This window comes from Taudactylus pleione, unplaced genomic scaffold (genome assembly GCF_031769625.1).
Source record: "Taudactylus pleione unplaced genomic scaffold, aTauple2 ptg000810l, whole genome shotgun sequence".
In the NCBI taxonomy this organism is placed as follows: domain Eukaryota; kingdom Metazoa; phylum Chordata; class Amphibia; order Anura; family Myobatrachidae; genus Taudactylus; species Taudactylus pleione.
In genome coordinates this window covers 2,539,856-2,559,615 of record NW_028285212.1, presented here as the reverse complement: position 1 = coordinate 2,559,615, position 19,760 = coordinate 2,539,856, and the positions used below count along the sequence as shown (strand labels likewise).

The 19,760-nt window shown below is 46.6% G+C and overlaps 1 protein-coding gene across 1 annotated transcript in view; it reads left to right on the top strand.

Moving 5' to 3' along the window:
* The first annotated feature begins 5,596 nt into the window (after window positions 1–5,596).
* LSP1 (lymphocyte specific protein 1) overlaps window positions 5,597–19,760 on the top strand; it is a 68,853-nt gene continuing 54,689 nt past the window's right edge. The window contains exon 1 of the mRNA XM_088458150.1: window positions 5,597–5,997. Within this exon, the coding sequence (XP_088314276.1) occupies window positions 5,918–5,997 (80 nt within the window). The 5' untranslated portion in view covers window positions 5,597–5,917. The remainder of the gene's footprint in view (window positions 5,998–19,760) is intronic.

The window sequence follows — 19,760 nt, the reverse complement described above, 5'->3', positions numbered from 1 at the left end:
GCAATGGGACTTTACATCAAGGTTGGACTGGCCCACAGAGGTACAGGAGGTCCCCGGTGGGCCCCACTGCCGGAGGTCCCCATCTCCTTCTAATGTCAGGTTTCTGACAGTGCACTTTAATTATACATTGTTGCTCTATTACAGGGTCAGTTACCTGGTACAGCAGGAACATGGATGAACAGACCATGCACTGTAGTATCCTTGTTGTCTACATGCTATGTCCTCTATAATGGTTAGCCAAGCCTCTGTTGTTGCTAGCCACACCCCTCTGGAGGCCGGCCTTACCCTTTAAGCATGGACCCCCGGTGGGTCCTTCAAACTCCAGTTTGACTGTACTTTGATAATCCTGCCCCTGAAACACTGAGCAAACAAATGGGCATGAGGGTGCACTAGGTAGGCATAAGGGCATGAGGAAGCTCTAGGCAGACATAAGGCATGTGTGGTCTCTGGGCAGAAATAAGAACATAAGGGACTCTGGGAGGACATAAGGCATGAGGGTGCACTGGGCATAAATAAGGCATGAGGGAGCTCTGGGTAGACCTAAGAGCATTAAGAGGCCCTGGACTGACATAAGAGCATGAGGGGGCTCTGGGCAGACATGGGGGGGGGGGTTCTGGGCAGACATAAGGAATGAGGGAGTTCTGGGCAGACATAGGAGCATGAGGTGGCTCTGGACAGCCATGAGGGAGATCTGGGCAGACATAAGGCATGAGTGAGCTCTCGGCAGACATAAGAGCTTGAGGGGCTCTGGGCAGCCATAAGGGCATGAGGTGGCTCTGGGCAGCCATAAAGGCATGAGGAGGCTCTGGGCATAACTAAGGCATGAGGGGGCTCTGGGCAGCCATAAGGCATAAGGGGGCTCTGGGCAGCTGAGCCATAAGGCATGAGGGAACCCTGGGCAGCCATAATGGCATGAGGAGGCTCTGGGCAGACATAAGGTATGAGGGAGCTCTGGGCAGACATAAGGCATGAGGGAGCTCTGGGCAGACATAAGAACATTAGGGTGCTCTTGGCAAACAAAGCAAGATGGGGCTCTGGACAGATATAAGGCATGAAGGGGGTTCTGGGCAGACAAATGAGCATGAGGGTGCTCTGCACATACATGAGGCATGAGGTTGGTCTGGGCAGTCATAAGGGCATGAGGGGGATCTAGGCAGACATACAGACATGAGAGCTCTGGGCAGATATAAGGGCATGAGGGTACTCTGGACAGACATATGAGCATGAGGGGTCACTGGGCAGAAATAAAGGCATGAGGGGGGCTCTGAGGAGACATAAGGGCAAGAAGGGGCACTGACATATAATAGTTCATGAGAGGCTCTGCGGCATATAAAGGGGCATAAAGGGTTTTGGGCTGGAATATATGGCTATGAGGAGGCTATGAGGGGCATGAGGGAGTTCTGGGCTGGTATATATTGGCATAAGGGTACTCTGAGGCATATACAGGTGAATGAAGGGACTCTGAGCTGGCACATAAAGGGGGCATAAGTGGTAAGAAAATGGCTTGAAGGCTGACAAACAAAATTCTTGTAACCCTATTGCGGTTTTGGCCACTCCCCTAGCCATGCCTTCTGGTCACATTGCCTGTCTGGGAATCCGGCCCCCTAAACTTTTCATGTTCCCTAACATGGCCCCAGGGAGGACTTGAGTTTTTACATGGCTGGTGTAAATCATTCCTCTCCTCCCTCAGTCCCAACCTTGTATTTAATTCCTCAACTGCCACTTCTCAATCGAATATTCATTACTCCCTCCCTCACTCCCCACCCTGTAATTCATTCCTCATCTCTCACTCCACTCCCAGGGGTCTATTCATGAAGCAGTGAAAAGACTGGAGAAGTACGGTACTTCAGTGGAGAAGATGCCCATGGTAACCAATCAGCTTTGAGGTTGCATTTATTGGTACATTCTATAAAATAATAGGCAGGAGCTGATTGGTTGCCATGGACAACTTCTCCACTTTCACACTTCTCCACTCTTTTCACTCCCCACCCTGTTATTCATTCCCCATCTCTCTTTCTCGCTCCCCAACCTGTAACTCATTCCTCCTCTATCACTCCCCACACTATTATTCAGTGCTGTGATGATCACACAAAGCAGCCTGCTAGCAGCTTCTGCTCAGTATGTGACTGGGAGCATGGCACACAGCATCCCCACACTCCCACGGACATGGAGGAGCAGCAGCTGGTAGCATCACTGCACTGACGTCCTACTTTATACGGAGTAGAAAGTAGCAGAGCAGGGGAGAGGATGGACTTAAATCAATTTAAATAATTCTACACTCTCCTCAAAACCGAAGGAAAATGCAGTGTTTTATCTAAATCCAAGAAGCGGATGTCACTCAGTGAGGAGTTGCCTTGAGTAAAATAAAAAAAACTGTGAGGCTGATGCCCATATACATTTGCACTGCACATGCTTTGAAAATAGGAGCATGCAATTACGGGCATAGGCATATCGATCACATCTACATTTATAGCTTTGGAGATGGAACTGGATCATAATGGGCACTCTCACGTAGGCAATGTTTAGTAATGATACTCACTCAGATACAGGTTACGAAGACCTGGCTGTATTCTAAAATATGCCCATCTGGCCATCATATTTTTTTGCAGTTAGTATAGGGCATGGCAGTACCAGTCCTGGGTTTCCAGTTGGCATTACAATAGCTGCATAGGGCCCCCACAGTGGTTACATACAGTACTCCTTATCTGTCCAGGGTAAGTTCCCGGCTTTATTCCTGTTCCTAGTAGCTATTTTGTCGCAGTGCGCTACTCACTTTGTCGCAGTGCGCATGAGCAAAACTTGCACCAGTATTTTGAGCACTTGAAGCTGCCCCTTAAGAGATTAGTCTTGTTTTGGATTCCCCCTATCTGTGAAATATGTTACTGACAAAGTATAAATTCTCTGCCTATACAAACACTTGTAGTTTTCAAATTGATAACGATGATTACTGCATAATTGATCTGGGGAGATTTATATGCTAGATTTTAAGGTTGTACTTGATTTAAGATGTAAATCACACACAAATGTGAAGCCTCCATGATCAACTCCAGAGTGAGTGCAGTGTATGTAACTTAGGACCTGATTCTTACCCGCTCGCTAGATGCGTATGCAAATTCAGCAAGGCAGGCGATCACACAGCAAGGCATTAACACGCCCACTATGTCTTGGCATGCGATCGCATTGTGTATGCAGATGCCCACCAGCCTGTCTTAAGACGTCCCCTTGCACACGTCATCTCCAGGAAGTGTATACAACCATCGGTAACATTGAGTACAATCGGATGTGATCGCAGCACTTGTGGTTGACCATACCCTGCCGCAAGCACTGCAAGCGCTTCAGTGTAGATTTCAGCCAAGTGACGTGTACTATGACACTGCCTCTTAATTATGCACGCCTCTGAAATGGCGTTATGACGCTCAGGCACGCCTGCGTTCGCACCTCCACTCCACCTTTTCTAGCGGCCAGCCCCTGTCACCACCCACAAACAGCTTTTCCTGTCACTCATTCAGCGGGGCTGTATATGCGCAGCGAGCGAACGCTTCCCGATCTCTCGCACCAGTTCACGCATGCGCATTGCAATGCATACGCATGCGCAGATTGCAAACAATTGTCTGGCTGCGTGCGAACGCATCCTAGCGAGTGGGTCTGAATCAGGTCCTTACTCCATGATTGGAGAGTGGTGTCTTCTCACCATCTAGGAAGCTACTCTAATCTTATACTGGGATCTGATAATACTCTGCAAAAGTAATGTGTTATGCTATAAATATTATTTTAGTTCTGAGCAGATATCTCAATATTTCCCCAAAATTTTCTGGATGATTTTAAAAATGTAAAGACCAGCATGCTGCTACCGTGTCTTTATGCTAATACGGCACCCGACTGTCTTCCTACTGAGACGCCCACCAGCTGTGGTGCTAACCTGTATGCAGTCAACCGATAGACAAAACCCCCCCAGGAAACTGCACTCATTGTCAGGAACTATAAGATATTCATAGAGAAACTTGTACAGATGTTCACAACCAACGCTCAGCCTGATGTCTATGCTGTGAACTTAGGGCCTGATTCAGAGCCAGACGCTCTCACAGAGCGCTCGCTCTAAATCAGGCCCGGCCTTCTTGTTTTTTAGAGCGGCCTCCTGGCCGCTCGCATAGCTGTGGGTGACCACCCACAGCTATAGCGAGCGGCCATGATGATGGTCGCGATGGTCAAGACCATCGCGGCCATCGGGCATGCGACGAGACCCTTGTGGTAGGTTCTCGTTGCCGCAAGCCCCAGAGTGCTTTCGGCTCTAACAGAGCCAAAAGCACTCCCACTGACATCACTTGTGATGTCAGTGGGGCCGGCCCCAGACGGAAGGCATTCCCATGGGAACGCCTCCGTCTGGGCAGCCACGCCCCCAACATCGACAGCACACCCCTTTGGTACGAGACCCGGAGCGACGGATTGCCCGTCGCTATTCGGGTCTCACGAATGCGCACGACGGAGCCAGCTCCGTCATGCGCATGCGCACTGGGCCACCTGAGCGGGTCTGAATCAGGCCTTTAGTTTAGTAAGACATGCAGTCACCTACACAACACTGTCAGGGGCAGATTTATCAAAGAATATTTGTGGGTGTTTCGGGGTATACCCGCAAATATTAAGGATCCCCTGAATGTATGTATGGTGAACCACAGCAGATATTGGAGATATTTGTGCAATTCCTTGTTTTCTACTGTAAAATCAGCGCCCACAAGTATCTATGGGTGCTGCTTAAATGCCGAATTTACCAAGCTCCAGAATGCAAAGCATTCTGTAGCGTAGCCCCGGTAGCTAATGCCATCTGCATTGCTACACACCACAACACAGGGGCGTATCTATAATGGGTGCAGTGTGTGTAGTGCACCTGGGCCCCTGGGTCCAGGTGGGGCCACCTCGCATATCCATATTTTTTAATATTTACCTCTCCGAAGTCCCCCATTGGCTGGAGAGGCGCTGCACAAAATGCTTGGAAAATGGCTACCGTGGCCATATTCCCAGTGTTCTGCGCATGTGCAGTAGGGAAATCGCTGGGAAAATGTCTACCGTGCCATTTTCTCAGTGATCTGCGCATGCGCAGTAGAGTCTACTGAGGCTGTCAGTGCACCGTGGCCGCCTGAGAGGAGGGCCCCCGGACGGGGAGTGAACACGGGCCCCCTCCTCTCTTAATAAGCCCCTGCCGCAACATTTAATGGGAGATCATTCCATAGGATCCCTCCCCGGCAGTCTCCGCTCGCACATGCGCGGTCATCAACCGGCACCCAAATGAGAATCACAGGTACAGACTACTATCGGGGCTCCTGTCCCTGCGTGTGTTTAATGGTACATCCCAGAGATACATCATTTGTGATTGCTGCAAAATTCGGCAGTAGGAAATTAATTATGGGGTAATAAATAGGCCCCTTAGGCATAAGAGGTAGATAGATGCAGACAGCATAGATTCTGCACACATTGCAATCATGCCTGTCAGCCAGCTCTCCCCCTCTCTGATTTGTATCCTCTGAGCTCCCCTCTGCAATATGAAATACAGAAGTGTGATACGTTCAAAAAACCACATCCTGCAGAATGGTGAGGAGGAGGAGGGGGGGGAAGGAGACTGCTGTGACACAACCCAGGAAAGAAGAAAGAGATACACACCGTGACAAGGCACACACACATCTAGTGACAACTAAACAATAGCACAGGGTCTAACACACTAGCTGGGGCTGAGACGAACCCACCCCTCTGTCACACTGATAGAAAACCCTGCTGGCTGCAGGAGAAAAAGAAACAGCACCAATCTGCAAACACCCATATTACACACACACATCTCTGGACCACAGTGTGCCTGGTGCCACACCCTGACACAGACCGGGCTGACACTGAGTGTTACTCTGTAACACACTGACAGGGACAGAGCGAGATGTCAGACAATGAGGAGACACAGAGAGTGGAGGACAATGGGGAACAGACATATGAAGAAAGCATGGAGGAGACTGAAAGGTGAGGAATACAGAGTTACCCCTTCCCTATTTATCTGCAAATGTACTACCAGTGGCAATATGTATATGTAATATTGTATAGAGACACACAGTCAGAGCTCCAACACATCTGGTACATTCAGCTTCCAGGCCTGTGTGACATCCTGAGCCAAATTTAGTGGAACTCCACCCAAACGACCATAATGTGGATGTGTCGGATGTTGGATGACAGAGGAATGAAAGCAATTTCAAAGGCTCATCTTCTAAAGCATCAATGCTAATCCCACAAGGAGCAGCACAGACTTCTGCCACTTGTTCCCAGGACAGCTGCACTGGGGAAAACATAGGATTTTTTAGGGGGATATTTGACAGGGGGATTCCAACTGTTTTACCAGAATAGTCATATCATATGTACAGTATGAAGCCTAAACATAGGAGTCTTATTCTGAGTTGGGAGTAAAGCAAAATAATCAAGTAAATTTGTATCTGGAAAAAATCAAGCTGTGATGGTAAATACTGGCTGCTTTTGCATGTAGCCCACGAAAAACTGGACAGTTTTATTTTTACACTGCAATTTACATTTTAACTTGGGCACGCCCCTCCCAAATCTAAATCTCTGCACATTTTAAATCTCCCCCACCTGCAGTGCAGCATGGATTTATCCACGTACAGAGCAATTTGCTTTTTTATACTTTGCTCCCAACTCAGAATCAGTCCCAATAGCTATAGAAACACTTTTGGGGGAGATGTATCAAACCTTTGAGATAAAGAGGAATAGTTTCCCATAGCAACCAATCAGCTGCTGTCATAAAGTGACAGAAGCTGATTGGTCCCTATTGTCAACATGTCCACTTTATCTCTCTCTAAAGCTGGGTACACACTACACAATTTGCACCCAGCACGACATCGCCGGCGACGGGACCCTGCATGCGGCAAGTGCATACACACTTGCCGATACCGTGTCTGAAAAGGGAGGTACGTGTCATGCATGCATTCTGCAGCATCGCATCGTCAGCGACATCCCCTGTCGGCCCTGCAGCCGACAGGGGATGTCGCTAACGACGCTAGCGAACCGCGGGAGCACGCATATCATGGGTACACACTAGACAATGTACCCGATATGTCGCTCTCATCTGCAAGATTGGATGACATGTCATCTAGTGTGTACCCAGCTTAAGGTTTTATACATTTCCCCCTATATCTGGAAAGCCATCAGCTCAATCTGTCACGCTCATTAGTGACAGACCTATAGTTTTACTGTATAATATTATATTTCTGGCTTAGGGGGATCTCGAGTGTCTCCAGCAAATGGAGAATAGCTGCGTAGACTTTGTTGCTTGGATATGCTACAAATAGTAATAGGAGGCATATTTGTAATATAGTAAAATGAAATATAGCATTTTCAGAACTGATTTTATTATGGCATAACAGGTAGAGAAATAAGACAAGATTTTGAAAATTTAGCCTATGTATTACTCAGTTCAGTGCACACTAATATTTAAATTATTCTCAAGATCTATGTTTTTCTTGTAGATTTCCCACTGATCACTATTTTGTGTCAGTGGGTGATTAGGGCTCATTCACATCTATCTACTGTTAGGAATCTATTCATCGTCACTTAATTAGAACATTTTCACCTGCTTTTGTAGAAATTACGTATTCGGGCCATTCATCAAAAGATATCTCCTGCTTACCTTCCTCTCTGGGAATGGCCCGTTATCCCCATACACTAGTATCACAGATATCTCCTGCTTACCTTCCTCTCCGGGAATGGCCCGTTATCCCCATACACTAGTATCACAGATATCTCCTGCTTACCTTCCTCTCAGGGAATGGCCAGTTATCCCCATACACTAGTATCACAGATATCTCCTGCTTACCTTTCTCTCCTGGAATGGCCCGCTGTCCCCATACACTAATATCACAGATACTGTATCTCCTGCTTACCTTCCTCTCCGGGAATGGCCCGTTATCCCCATACACTAGTATCACAGATATCTCCTGCTTACCTTTCTCTCCTGGAATGGCCCGCTGTCCCTATACACTAATATCACAGATACTGTATCTCCTGCTTACTTCTATCTCCCGGAATGGCCCACTGTCCCCATACACTAATATCACAGATACTGTATCTCATGCTTACCTTTCTATCCCGGAATGGCCCGCTGTCCCCATACACTAGTACTGGGACAGAATTTATCAAACTCCGAAAATGGCGTTTGCTCCCGCAACCCACTTCCCAGTTGGGAAGAGGGATCTTTCCGGATCCGTCCGCCCCTGTCTGGCTCCTTCCGCCGGATGCCGGGGTTTTTGTGCGCGTGCGTGACCTGTAGGTCACGCAGGCGCACTAGTTTCTGTGCTCCGAAAGGAGCAGTGAAATCTGTTTAGGGAGACAGCTGATTTTTGGAGCAGCTGTCTCCACGCCAGAGCAATGATGAATTGCTCCATCGCTCGCAGTCCGTTCGGACCCCGATAATTAACACAATGAATAGAGCCCTTAATGTGCTTTTTATCCATATGTGAAACGTTATCAATAGAAAAAATGGTTCTCATGGGCAGGGGCGTTTCTAGAGAGGAGGGGGCTCGTGTGCAGTCTCCGACACGGGCCCCCTCTTCTCTGACCGGCGGCCGGCTGCGCACTGAGCTGTGCGCGGCCAGCGCCACACTTATAAACTCTGGGCACTAGAGTGTGCCCAGAGTCTATAGCGGCGGCCATTTTCCCTGTACTGCGCATGCACAAACGATGGAAAAATGGCTGCGGCGGCCATTTTCCAGCCGTTTTTACCAGTGCAGACACCGGAGCCGACGTGGGACTCCGGAGAGGTAAGTTTCATGGTTGCAGGGTGTGCGGTACGGCCCCTCCTGCACCCAGGGGCCCGTGTGCCCCCCACACCCTGCACCCATTATAAATACGCCACTGCTCATGGGCTTGTTCCCACCATTGTGTCCTAAATTGTTTTAAAACATGTCATAGCCTATTATACATGTACACATGCTGCAGCAGTTGGTATGGGGAGAAACACAACACATGTAAAGTGCATAGAAAAAATGTTAAATGCATCACTAAAACACGACAGCGCATGACATCGTTTTTCTTTATTAGTGCATGTGTATGAACGAGACCTGAATGGATGTTACATTAACAGTAACGTAAAGCAAGATGGGCAGGATATGGGTATGGAGAAATAAATAAGATAACAAAAGAGGTGTGAATTGTGTTGTTTATTATGTCTGAGGCTATTCATTGTATTGTTATGGGAGGGAATTATTCAAATGAGCAGTATGCAAAAACTCAAGAAGGCACACATATATATGAGTATGTCACATTGCAAAGTATGGACCTTATGTAATAGTCTGCGAGAAGCAGGTACAAGCGAGATTCCGGCAGATTAGCCTGTATTTTTAAAGCGGCAACTATTTAAAATGCAAAACCCGGGTTGGTTTTGACTCTCAAATTATTGACGCTTTAAAAATGTGAGCTGACTAGCCAGAATTGGGCCTGTGCCCGCATCTTGCAGGCTATTGCCTAAGGCTGTATGTGTTTATATATTTAACAAAGTAATAATATAATTGGATATGTGTAGTCTTTTTCTTTTCAGAATTATAGTACTATATACAAATCTCTTGACTAGTGTGTATAGTTACTGTAAGTGGTATATTAGGGTTATTCACACAGTTATGGGGTGAAAACAAGTATGTCTGCCAGACTTAGGACCTCATTCAGACCCGCTCGTAAGCGCCTGAGTGCTCACAAGTGGGTCGATGTTTGGCTGTGCGCACGCGTAGCGGATGCACTGCGCGTGCGCAAACCATTGAGCGTGAGAGAAATTATCTCGCTCCACGGCTCATTACAAAAGGGGCGGCTGTCGATGTTGTTCGACAGCTCGCCCCGTTTTGTAGGCATGGCGGGGGGGTGGTTTCACAAACGGAGGCGTTCCCATGCGAATGCTTGCCGTTTGTGGGCGGTCCCACTGACATCACCAGTGATGTCAGTGGGAGAGCTTCTGGCTCTATTAGAGCCGAAAGCTCTCTGGGGCTTGCGGCAGACGAGACCCTACCTCAAGGGTCTTGTCGCAAGCCCTGATGGTCGCGATGGTCTCGATCATCGCGACCATCAACCTGGCCACTGGCTAACCCACAGCCTAGCGAGCGGCCAGGAGGCCGGAACATTTTTGACATGCGACCGCCCTCATTCAGAGCATTTTGCGAGCGGCTCTGAATGAGGTCCTTAGACTTTCAGATTCTCAGCATGTAATGTGAATTTAAAATAGGAGGAGGAAAAGGAGAGGATGTCACAGTGCAGACAGCTCAAAGGGGTGTTCCAAAGCTTCTCTGCTCAATAAATCTTGTGACTGTGGTTGCCCAAGTAATTACATAACACTGGAGAAAATCTGCAGAATAACCAAACATTAATAGCAGTCTGAAGAAACCAAGGGAAAGGTGTATTTAGAAGAAATGATCAGAATGCATAATACATTTATTTGTTGATAATTCCACTCTTCAAATTTAGAATATATAGCAAATGTTGAAAAAAAAAATCACAATTAACAGATAGGAGTTGGCCGTTTCAAAACTGTAGTGAAGACAAAGTCATATTTTGATTGATCTGCTTATTTTAAAATAAGGGTCCTTCTTGTTAAACTGACCCTGCGGCCCAAAGTTTCTTTCTGCAACCTTTCATTCAGTTATCTAACGCAGGGTATGGCTGCATCAGCATGATCATGGTCACCAGTCACCAAAGGGGAACTACACCCATAGAAAAAAAAACATTTTGGCATTTCAAAATTGTGCAATACCTGACACCACAATCGTTTATGAGGAACACAGCTGTATTGTTTAAAGGGCAAGTTCAGTTTTATATTACTGAATTGAAAACATCTATAGAATAATTTATTTATACCTTATGGAATAGGTTTACAATGCTTTTCCTTGTTTTCTTACCTTGGGTAAAGCACACTTACTGTAGAAATGTAACTTCTGAGCTGAAGTGCAAATAGAAGGTGCAATGGGCGTCACATTACAACTATAGGGTGAAACCAAATCTATGTCAGCTGAGAACTGGTGCCTACTGTGATTTTGTGGAGACAAAAATTGCTGTGAGCTCTTTTGCAAATGTCCCTAAATATTTGCCTTATCATCCTTTTCTCTTACATTAACACCTAGGCAGTGGCGGCTCCTGGGGTGGGGTTGCAGCACAGTCCAAAATTCATATAGGGGAGTCACACCAACTGCCAGTGAATCCCAGCCATTTATGTTTGGCAGTGTTTAGGGTGGCAGTTGGTGTGGCTCCCCTATTTGAATCTTGGACTGCGCTGCAGCCCCACCTCTGGAGACGCCAATGCACCTAGGGGAGTATATTTGCTAAAGGTTGATTTAAAATCAGTGAAAATGGATCAACATTGATGTGTTTATGGGCTAAATCACATATTTACCAACAGAAAATTTTTGATTTGGTTTTAGTAAATTAGATTAGTAAATGTGTGATTTAGCCCCAGAAATACAACATTGATGTTGATCGATTTTCATAAATTTTAAATGAATCAAAATTGAATGCCCTCACACCACCCTGCATGTCGTCAGCCAGGAAAAACGTTTGCACTTCAAAGCACCTACACCTTGTGTCACTCCCCACTGCGTTAGGTGGAAATCTAGGCCCACCACTGAAAATAGATGACTATGATATCCCTAGAGAGATACTTAGGGGTTGATGTACTGTACAGGGTTAGACAAGAACCACTTAGCCATCCATCATTATTGTTTATATGTAAGGCATGTCAAAATGTTGCATCCCTGGATAGTGGGTGCAAGAAATATACATAAAAACCAAACAAGTGCATATACGTTTGTGGAAGAAGAGACACAGGGGGCTGATTCTAAGTTGGTGGTAGAACAAGGAAAGCAAGTATTTCTGCAACTGGGCAAAACAATGTTGCACTAGTGGAGCACATGTAAAATGTTCAGGGACATATAAATATCCAAACTCAAATTTAAATTGTGGTGTAAATATAAAGCTATTCAGAACTACATGTAAAAGCAGCCAGTATTTACCCTGCATATATATATAAATGTTTAGAAAAAAATATTCATAAATATTTATATCAAAGCATAACAAGGTATATTACCGAAGAGCGTCTCCCGTCATAGTAGACTGCAGTGCCTTTGGGGTCTATCTACTAAGCCTTGATGAGAGATAAAGTTGATAGAGTACCAACCAATCAGCTCCTAACTGTCATTTTTCAGACACAGCTTGTAAAGTGACAGGAGCTGATTGGTTGGTACTTTATCTCTCTCCATGGCTTTGTAAATAGTAAATGGGCAGCACAGACGGTGTAATGTTTAGCATTACTGCCTCACAGCACTGAGGTCGTGAGTTTGGTTCCCACTACGGCCCTAACTGTGTGGAGTTTATATATTCTCCCTGTCATTGCATGGGTTTCCTCCGGGTGCTCCGGTTTCCTCCCACACTCCAAAAATATATACTGGTAGCTTAATTGGCCCCCAACAAAAATTAACCCTAGTGTGTATGTGTGTGTGCATGTGGCAGGGAATATATATTGTAAGCTCCATTGGGGCATGATGTCAGTGGGCAGATTTTCTCTGTAAGGTGCTGTGGAATATGTGTGCACTATATAAATAACTGTTAATAAATAAATAATAGACCCCTTTATATCAGGCTGTAGTCATGTGACCGACCCCACAATCCCGAAAGCGGAATGCCAGCTAGGGATTTATGATAGCTGGTGACATATCACCAAATCCAGGCCCAACCCACATTCCACAACCACAACGAACTATAAATCCAGCTAACCTCATAAACATTGCATGCCTCCCTTCACCATCCAAGTCACTAAAATGTGCCTTATGGAATGCACGCTCTGTCTGCAATAAGCTAACATCCATCCACAACCTCTTTATTTCAACCAACCTCAACCTTCTGGCAATAACAGAAACATGGCTTACACAATCTGACACTGTCTCCCCTGCTGCACTTTCACATGGTAACCTACACTTCTCACACACCTCCAGGCCTGGTAATTGTAAAGGAGGTGGGGTAGGAATATTACTATCCCAATCTTTCAAATACACAATTCTCCCACAGGTAATTTCACTCACATTTACATCATTTGAAGTACATTCTATCAGGACTTTCACCCCTTTCTCTCTGCGAGTTTCTGTTATCTATCGCCCACCTGGGCCACCTCAACAATTTCTGGAACACTTTTCTGCCTGGCTCTCTCACTTTCTGTCCTCAGACATCTCCACCATCATTATGGGTGATTTCAATATCCCCATTGACAGTCCACAATCTCCTCATGCCTCCAAACTACTCTCTTGGCCTCTCCCAATGGACTGACTCCTCTAGGAGGGCCACAGTCTTGATCTTGTATTCACCAGACTATGCTCAGTTTCTAATTTCACTAATGCTCCTTTCCCTCTCTCAGATCACAACCTTATCACCTGCACACTTTACTCCATTACATCAACATCATTGAAATCAACCAAACCTAAAACCCGTAGAAATATTAATGCCATTAACCTTCAACAACTATCTACCTCTCTACAACAACAACTTTCACCAATTTCTACATTCACTTCTCCTGAGACTGCTGCATCACACCTAAACCAAATTCTAGAAAAAGCCCTCGATGAAGTAGCTCCAGCTACCCATCACACACCACGTAGAGTTAGACATCAACCGTGGCATTCTAGCTTAACAAGGCATCTACAAAAACTCTCGCGTAAAGTTGAACGTCAGTGGCGAAAGTCTCATACTCCAAGTGACTTCCTCACATATAAGACTATCTACAACTCTTATCGTACTGCTCTGGACACTGCCAAACAAACATATTTCCAATCTCTAATCTCTGCTCAAGCTTCTAACCTCAAGCGACTTTTTAATACATTTAAACTGCTTCTTACCACTCCATCACCCAAACCACCTGCTACTATCTGTGCACAAGATCTTGCTTCCTATTTTAGGGACAAGACTGATAAGATCCGAAATGAAATGGTAGGCTCTTCCTCAGCAAGTGACCTGCTCAATTCCCTACCTGAACCCTCTGGCACATTCTCTTCATTTGATCTCACAAACGAAGATGAAGTATCTACACTCTTCTCATCCTCCTACTCTATTACCTCTCCTCTAGATCCTATACCCTCACAAATCAGTAAAGCTCTGTCTCCTGTGCTTATCCCAACCCTAACTAAAATCTGCAATCTCTCTCTCTCTACTGGCAACTTTGCATCGCTGTTAAAGCACGCAGTGATTACTCCCATTCTGAAAAAACAAAATTCTGACCCTAATAGTCTCTCAAATTACCGTCCTATCTCCCAGCTCCCATGCCCCTCCAAGCTACTTGAGAGACTTGTCTATACCCGCCTAACACACTTTCTTAACTCGCACAACTTATTGGACCCACTTCAGTCCGGCTTTCGTCCCCAACACTCCACAGAGACAGCACTGACTAAGGTAGTAAATTATCTTGTCACTGCCAAGGCTAAAGGCCATTACTCACTCCTAATTCTTCTAGATCTCTCTGCTGCTTTTGACACTGTTGACCACTCTCTTCTCATATTAACACTGCAATCCCTAGGTCTTAAGGACACAGCTCTTCCTTGGTTTTCTTCCTACCTATCTGATCGCTCTTTTACTGTTCGTTTTTCTGATTCTGCCTCCTCTTCGCTACCTCTATCAGTTGGAGTACCGCAAGGCTCTGTCTTACTATTCTCAATCTATACCACCTCTCTTGGCAAACTAATCCGCTCTTTTGGATTTCAGTACCATCTGTATGCGGATGATACTCAAATCTACCTATCCTCTCCAGATTTATCTCCATCTGTATTGGTCCGTGTCACTGAATGTCTTTCTGCCATTTCATCTTGGATGTCATCTCGCCACCTGAAACTTAATATTTCTAAAACAGAATTAATTATATTTCGACCTGCCAACAACAGTTACCAACCTGGTCTCTCTATCACTGTTGATACCTCGACCATCCACCCTGCCCCACAAGCTCGCTGCCTTGGTGTCATCCTTGACTCTGAACTGTCCTTTGTTCCCCATATTCAATCTGTCTCAAAATCATGTTATATACATTTAAAAAACATTTCCAAAATTCGACCATACCTCACACAAGACACTGCAAAAACTCTAATCCATGCACTTATTATTTCCTTCCCAAAAACAGGCTATCACCATTACAATCCATTATGAATGCAGCTGCAAGGCTTATCTTCCTTGCGAAACGTTCTTCTTCTGCTGCCCCGCTCTGTCAGTCCCTCCATTGGTTGCCGGTTTTCTACCGTATTCAATACAAAATACTTTCACTTACACATAAGGCTATTAACCAAACCACACCAACATACATCTCTTCACTCATCTCAAAATATCTCCCAACCTCTCCGCTCAGCACAAGATCTGCGTCTCTCATCCCCATGCATTACTTGCTCCCATTCACGGTTACAGGACTTTCTTCGCGCTGCACCCACTCTATGGAATAACCTACCTCGCACAATAAGACTTTCCTCTAGTCTCCAATCCTTCAAGTGTTCCCTGAAAACTCACCTCTTCAGGCAAGCTTATCAGATTCCAGAACCTCCCACATAACCTTCATAGCTTCCATATCTAATTACATCCCATTTTACAGTCCGCACACAATCTCACACATCGTCTTTCTCTCAGATCCCCATGACATTTGGTCGACATTCCTGTGTGACTGGATCATGCAGCCAACCAAGAAACTGAGGGCCTGATTCAGAGCCGCTCGTAAGCAGCCGCTCGTTCGGTCCGAGCGATGTTCACACAACTGCGCATGCGTATGGGTTGTAATACGCATGCGCGAACCAGTCATTGCGGTCGGAAACTGTGTGCTTGCAAAATAGCGAATGCCTGCTAATTTGAGTGACAGAATGAGGCGTTTGTGGGTGGTAACAGGGGAAGGTGCTTGAAAACGGGGAGTGGAGATCCGAACGTAATCGTGCCAAAAAGTCAAAACGGGCGTTTTAAGGGTGTGCATAATTAATAAAGCAGCGTCATCGACCACGTCACTTGGTTGTCTTTTAGCCTGAACTGCTCGCATGATTGCGGTAGGAAAATCCTACCACAAGCACTGCGAGCAGTTCATACGCCTTTCGATGTACTCGATTAATCTAATAAATAGCGGAGATGACGTAGGATGCGAGCGGCCAGGGGGCGTTTTTAAAAAAATAGCGAGCGCATGTTTCGTTCGCTCGTTCAGACATAGAGGCGTCAACAGACTGCAAAGAGCGAGCGCTCAATTTAAATATCCTGCCCCTTTTTCTGAACGAGCGAGCGCAAATAGCGTCCGGCTCTGAATCAGGCCCTGTGCATTCTGGCTGGACCAAAATGCAATATATAGCACCTATCCTTGTGTATCAATGCCTATTTCCCTATAGATTGTAAGCTTGCGAGCAGGGCCTTCCTACCTATATATCTGTCTGTTATTATCCACTTTTGTTCTATTAATGCTTACAATTGTAAAGCGCAACGGAATATGCTGCGCTATATAAGAAACTGTTAATAAATAAATATGATAGGCTTCGAAATACGGATGCCTATCATAATCGCCGAGGATGCCATTCTGAACGAAGGTAAATCCGGGGCGCCCTTAGCATTAGCTGCGGGGGGAGGGTTAGGATTAGGGAGTCTAGCGTGGTTAGGTTTTTTTGGGGGGGGATTAGAGTTAGGCACCCCTAGGGGGGGTTAGGGTTAGGCACCCCCAAGGAGAGGTTAGGCTTAGGCACCCCCCCCTGGAGGGTTAGGTTTAGGGAGCGGTAATTGGGAGTTAGGTTTAGGCACCCCCGGGGGTAGGTTAGGGTTAGGCACTAGGGGGGGAAGTTAGGGTTAGGCACCACTAAGGGAGGGTTAGGGGGGGACAGGGGAGGATAGGGTACTTACCTGTCCCTGTTGGGATCTTGATCCTATCAGCCACTGGCATTTCAATTCCATTCCCTTTCTATCATATGTATGTTGTATGTGCAGCTAAATAGTGGTCATGGTGTAACTGGAACAGTATGCACAGCATGAACACGGCATTGCAAATTATTACACTAGCAAATCAGCCAATGAGGGATGAGCCAAGCAGCTCATGGTGACTGACAGCACGCCCCCTTTGGTGGGCGTGCCGGGGGCGTGGGTGCCAGACGGAGGCGTTCCCATGGGAACACCTACCGTCTGGGTCCGGCCCCACTGACATCACTAGTGATGTCAGTGGGAGTGATTTTGGCTCTGATAGAGCCAAAATCACTCCAGGGCTTGCAGCCACGAGACCCTACTGCAGGCTCTCGTCGCAAGCCCGATGGTCGCGATGGTCTTGACCATCGCGACCATCATCATGGACGCTCGCATAAGCTGTGGGTGGTAACCCACAGCTATGCGAGCGTCCAAGAGGCCGCTCCATTTTTAGGTAGGAGGGCCCTGATTCAGAGCGAGCGCTCTGGTCAGAGCGTCCGGCTCTGAATCAGGCCCTTAGTACAGTCTAAATACTTAGGGCCTGATTCAGAGCCGCTCGTAAGCGGCCGCTCGTTCGCTCCGAGTGATGTTTGCCCAACTGCGCATGCGTACGGATCGTTATACGCATGCGCGAACCAGTCAGTGCGGTCGAAATTCATGTGCTCGCAAAATAGCGAATGCCTGATAATTTGAGTGACAGAAAGAGGCGTATGTGGGTGGTAACAGGGGAAGGTGCTTGAAAACGGGGAGTGGAGATCCGATCGCAGGCGTGCTTGAAGGTCAAAACGGGCGTTTTATGGGTGTGCATAATTAAAACAGCAGCGTCATTGACCACGTCACTGGGTTATTTTATAGCCAGAACTGCTCGCAAAATTGTGGTAGCAAAAACCAACAACAAGAATAGCGAGCAGCTCATACCCTGGTCGATGTACTCGATTAATCTAATAAATAGCGGACATGACGTAGGATGCGAGCGGCCAGGGGGCGTAGTTTCCCAAAAAACGACCGCAAGTTTTGTTCGCTCGTTCAGACCTAGAGGCGTGAACAGACCGCAAAGAGCGAACGGTTCATTTGAATAGCCACCCCTATTTTCTGGACGAGCGAGCGCTAATTGCGTCCGGCTCTGAATCAGGCCCTTAGTACAGTGATTACCACAATAATACATACAAAACTAGCAATATTGCCTCACTGGCACCATTATGACGGCTATACTCCTCTGCCTCTTGTAAACACTGGAGTGCCGGATCCTGGGTAATTATATATACTGTATAATATTATACTGTATGTAGCAATACAATCCAACAAGCAGCTAGATAGACCAGCCTCATTGTAAAAGTGGCCACACACATGGCGATCTGCACACGATCAGCCCATGTTTACGATTTGTGTACGATTTCCCTTGAAACTCTCCCCAGCAGCTCTGCACACGATTTCCACACGATCTGCACACAATTTGGTGTCCAATCTTCAAACGATCTCTCCTGCATCCAGACTTTCACAGTGTATCGCCTCCTAGATTGTCAGATCTGCCCTACTGCACGGCAGATCTGAAGATGCGATGTGCGAACAGCGGGGACGCGCATCGTGATCGTGAGTGGGGACTCATGATTTACTCATGATTTGGCCATATTTTACACGATCTGTCGTTGCAAAGTGTCGGAATCGGCCAGATCGGGTAAAATATCGCTATGTGTGTGGCCAGCTTAAGATGTAAGTGGCCCAATGGCCACTCCATGCAACCCTTGAGAAAGGTGCTATTCAGTCACCGATATATCCATCGGGCCACTTACATCTTATACTGAGGATATCACTGCTGTCTTCAGCCCAGGCACTTTATTATGGTATCATTTGGCTGATGTTTTCATCCTAGTTATGTTTTTGGAGCCAAAATAAATATTTTCTTTATTACCTAACATTTGAAGTGTAGTCTATTGTGGGACTGGATTGCTACACGGTCATGTCTCCTTTGACGGTGATTATGGAGAAGGGGTTAGAAGAACTATAGAGCTGTTGTGTATGCATGAGGGTGGTACATGGAGAGATAGGTAAGTTATATAATAAATATAAGAAATATGTAAGGTAGATAAGCACATGCATGATTTATACACCTGAGAGTCTGTAACTGCAACATACAAGATACTTTGTTGTCTATATGTACCACTGCCTATACACTCTAATGCAAATAATGATGTCATATATTCAGAGTCGGATTTACCGCAAGGCAACCTAAGTGGCTGCCTAGGGCCCGGCGGGTCCCTAGGGGCCTGTGCCGGCCCCCCTGAAATTTGTCCCTAGAGAGATCCTGTCCCTGCTGTGCTGTGTTTTGCACAGCACACACAAAAGCAGGCAGTATAGTTACATAGGAGGAGATGGAGCACTTGGGGGGAGGAGGAGTTATAGGGCAGGGTATGAGTAGTAACATAAGAGCATCACGTCAGTCACTTGACCACCTCCACCCCCCGCAATAACACTGTATGGGAGGGAGGCAGAGGAGAGCCAGAGTACTCGAGTGCACATTGAAATTAGGCGCGGATTGGGGCGACCTCACGCTATTGCCGGGCCAGGTGCCACGATCGCGCAGCATTCACTGTTCGAAGGAGCCCTCTGTGACATCCTAGCTGTATATTGGCGCGCGCATGAAATCACTGCCGGGGAGGAGCCGCAGAAGAGGAGGCTGGAGCATCAGGGAGACCCTGAGCACGTTCAGCACGGTAAGTGGAGCTGCTGGGCTGGCATGGAAGTGTGTGGGTGCCTTCTGGGTTACTCTCAAAGGCTCAGACACGCCCCTGACTCACTAGCCAGGCTGACTAGTG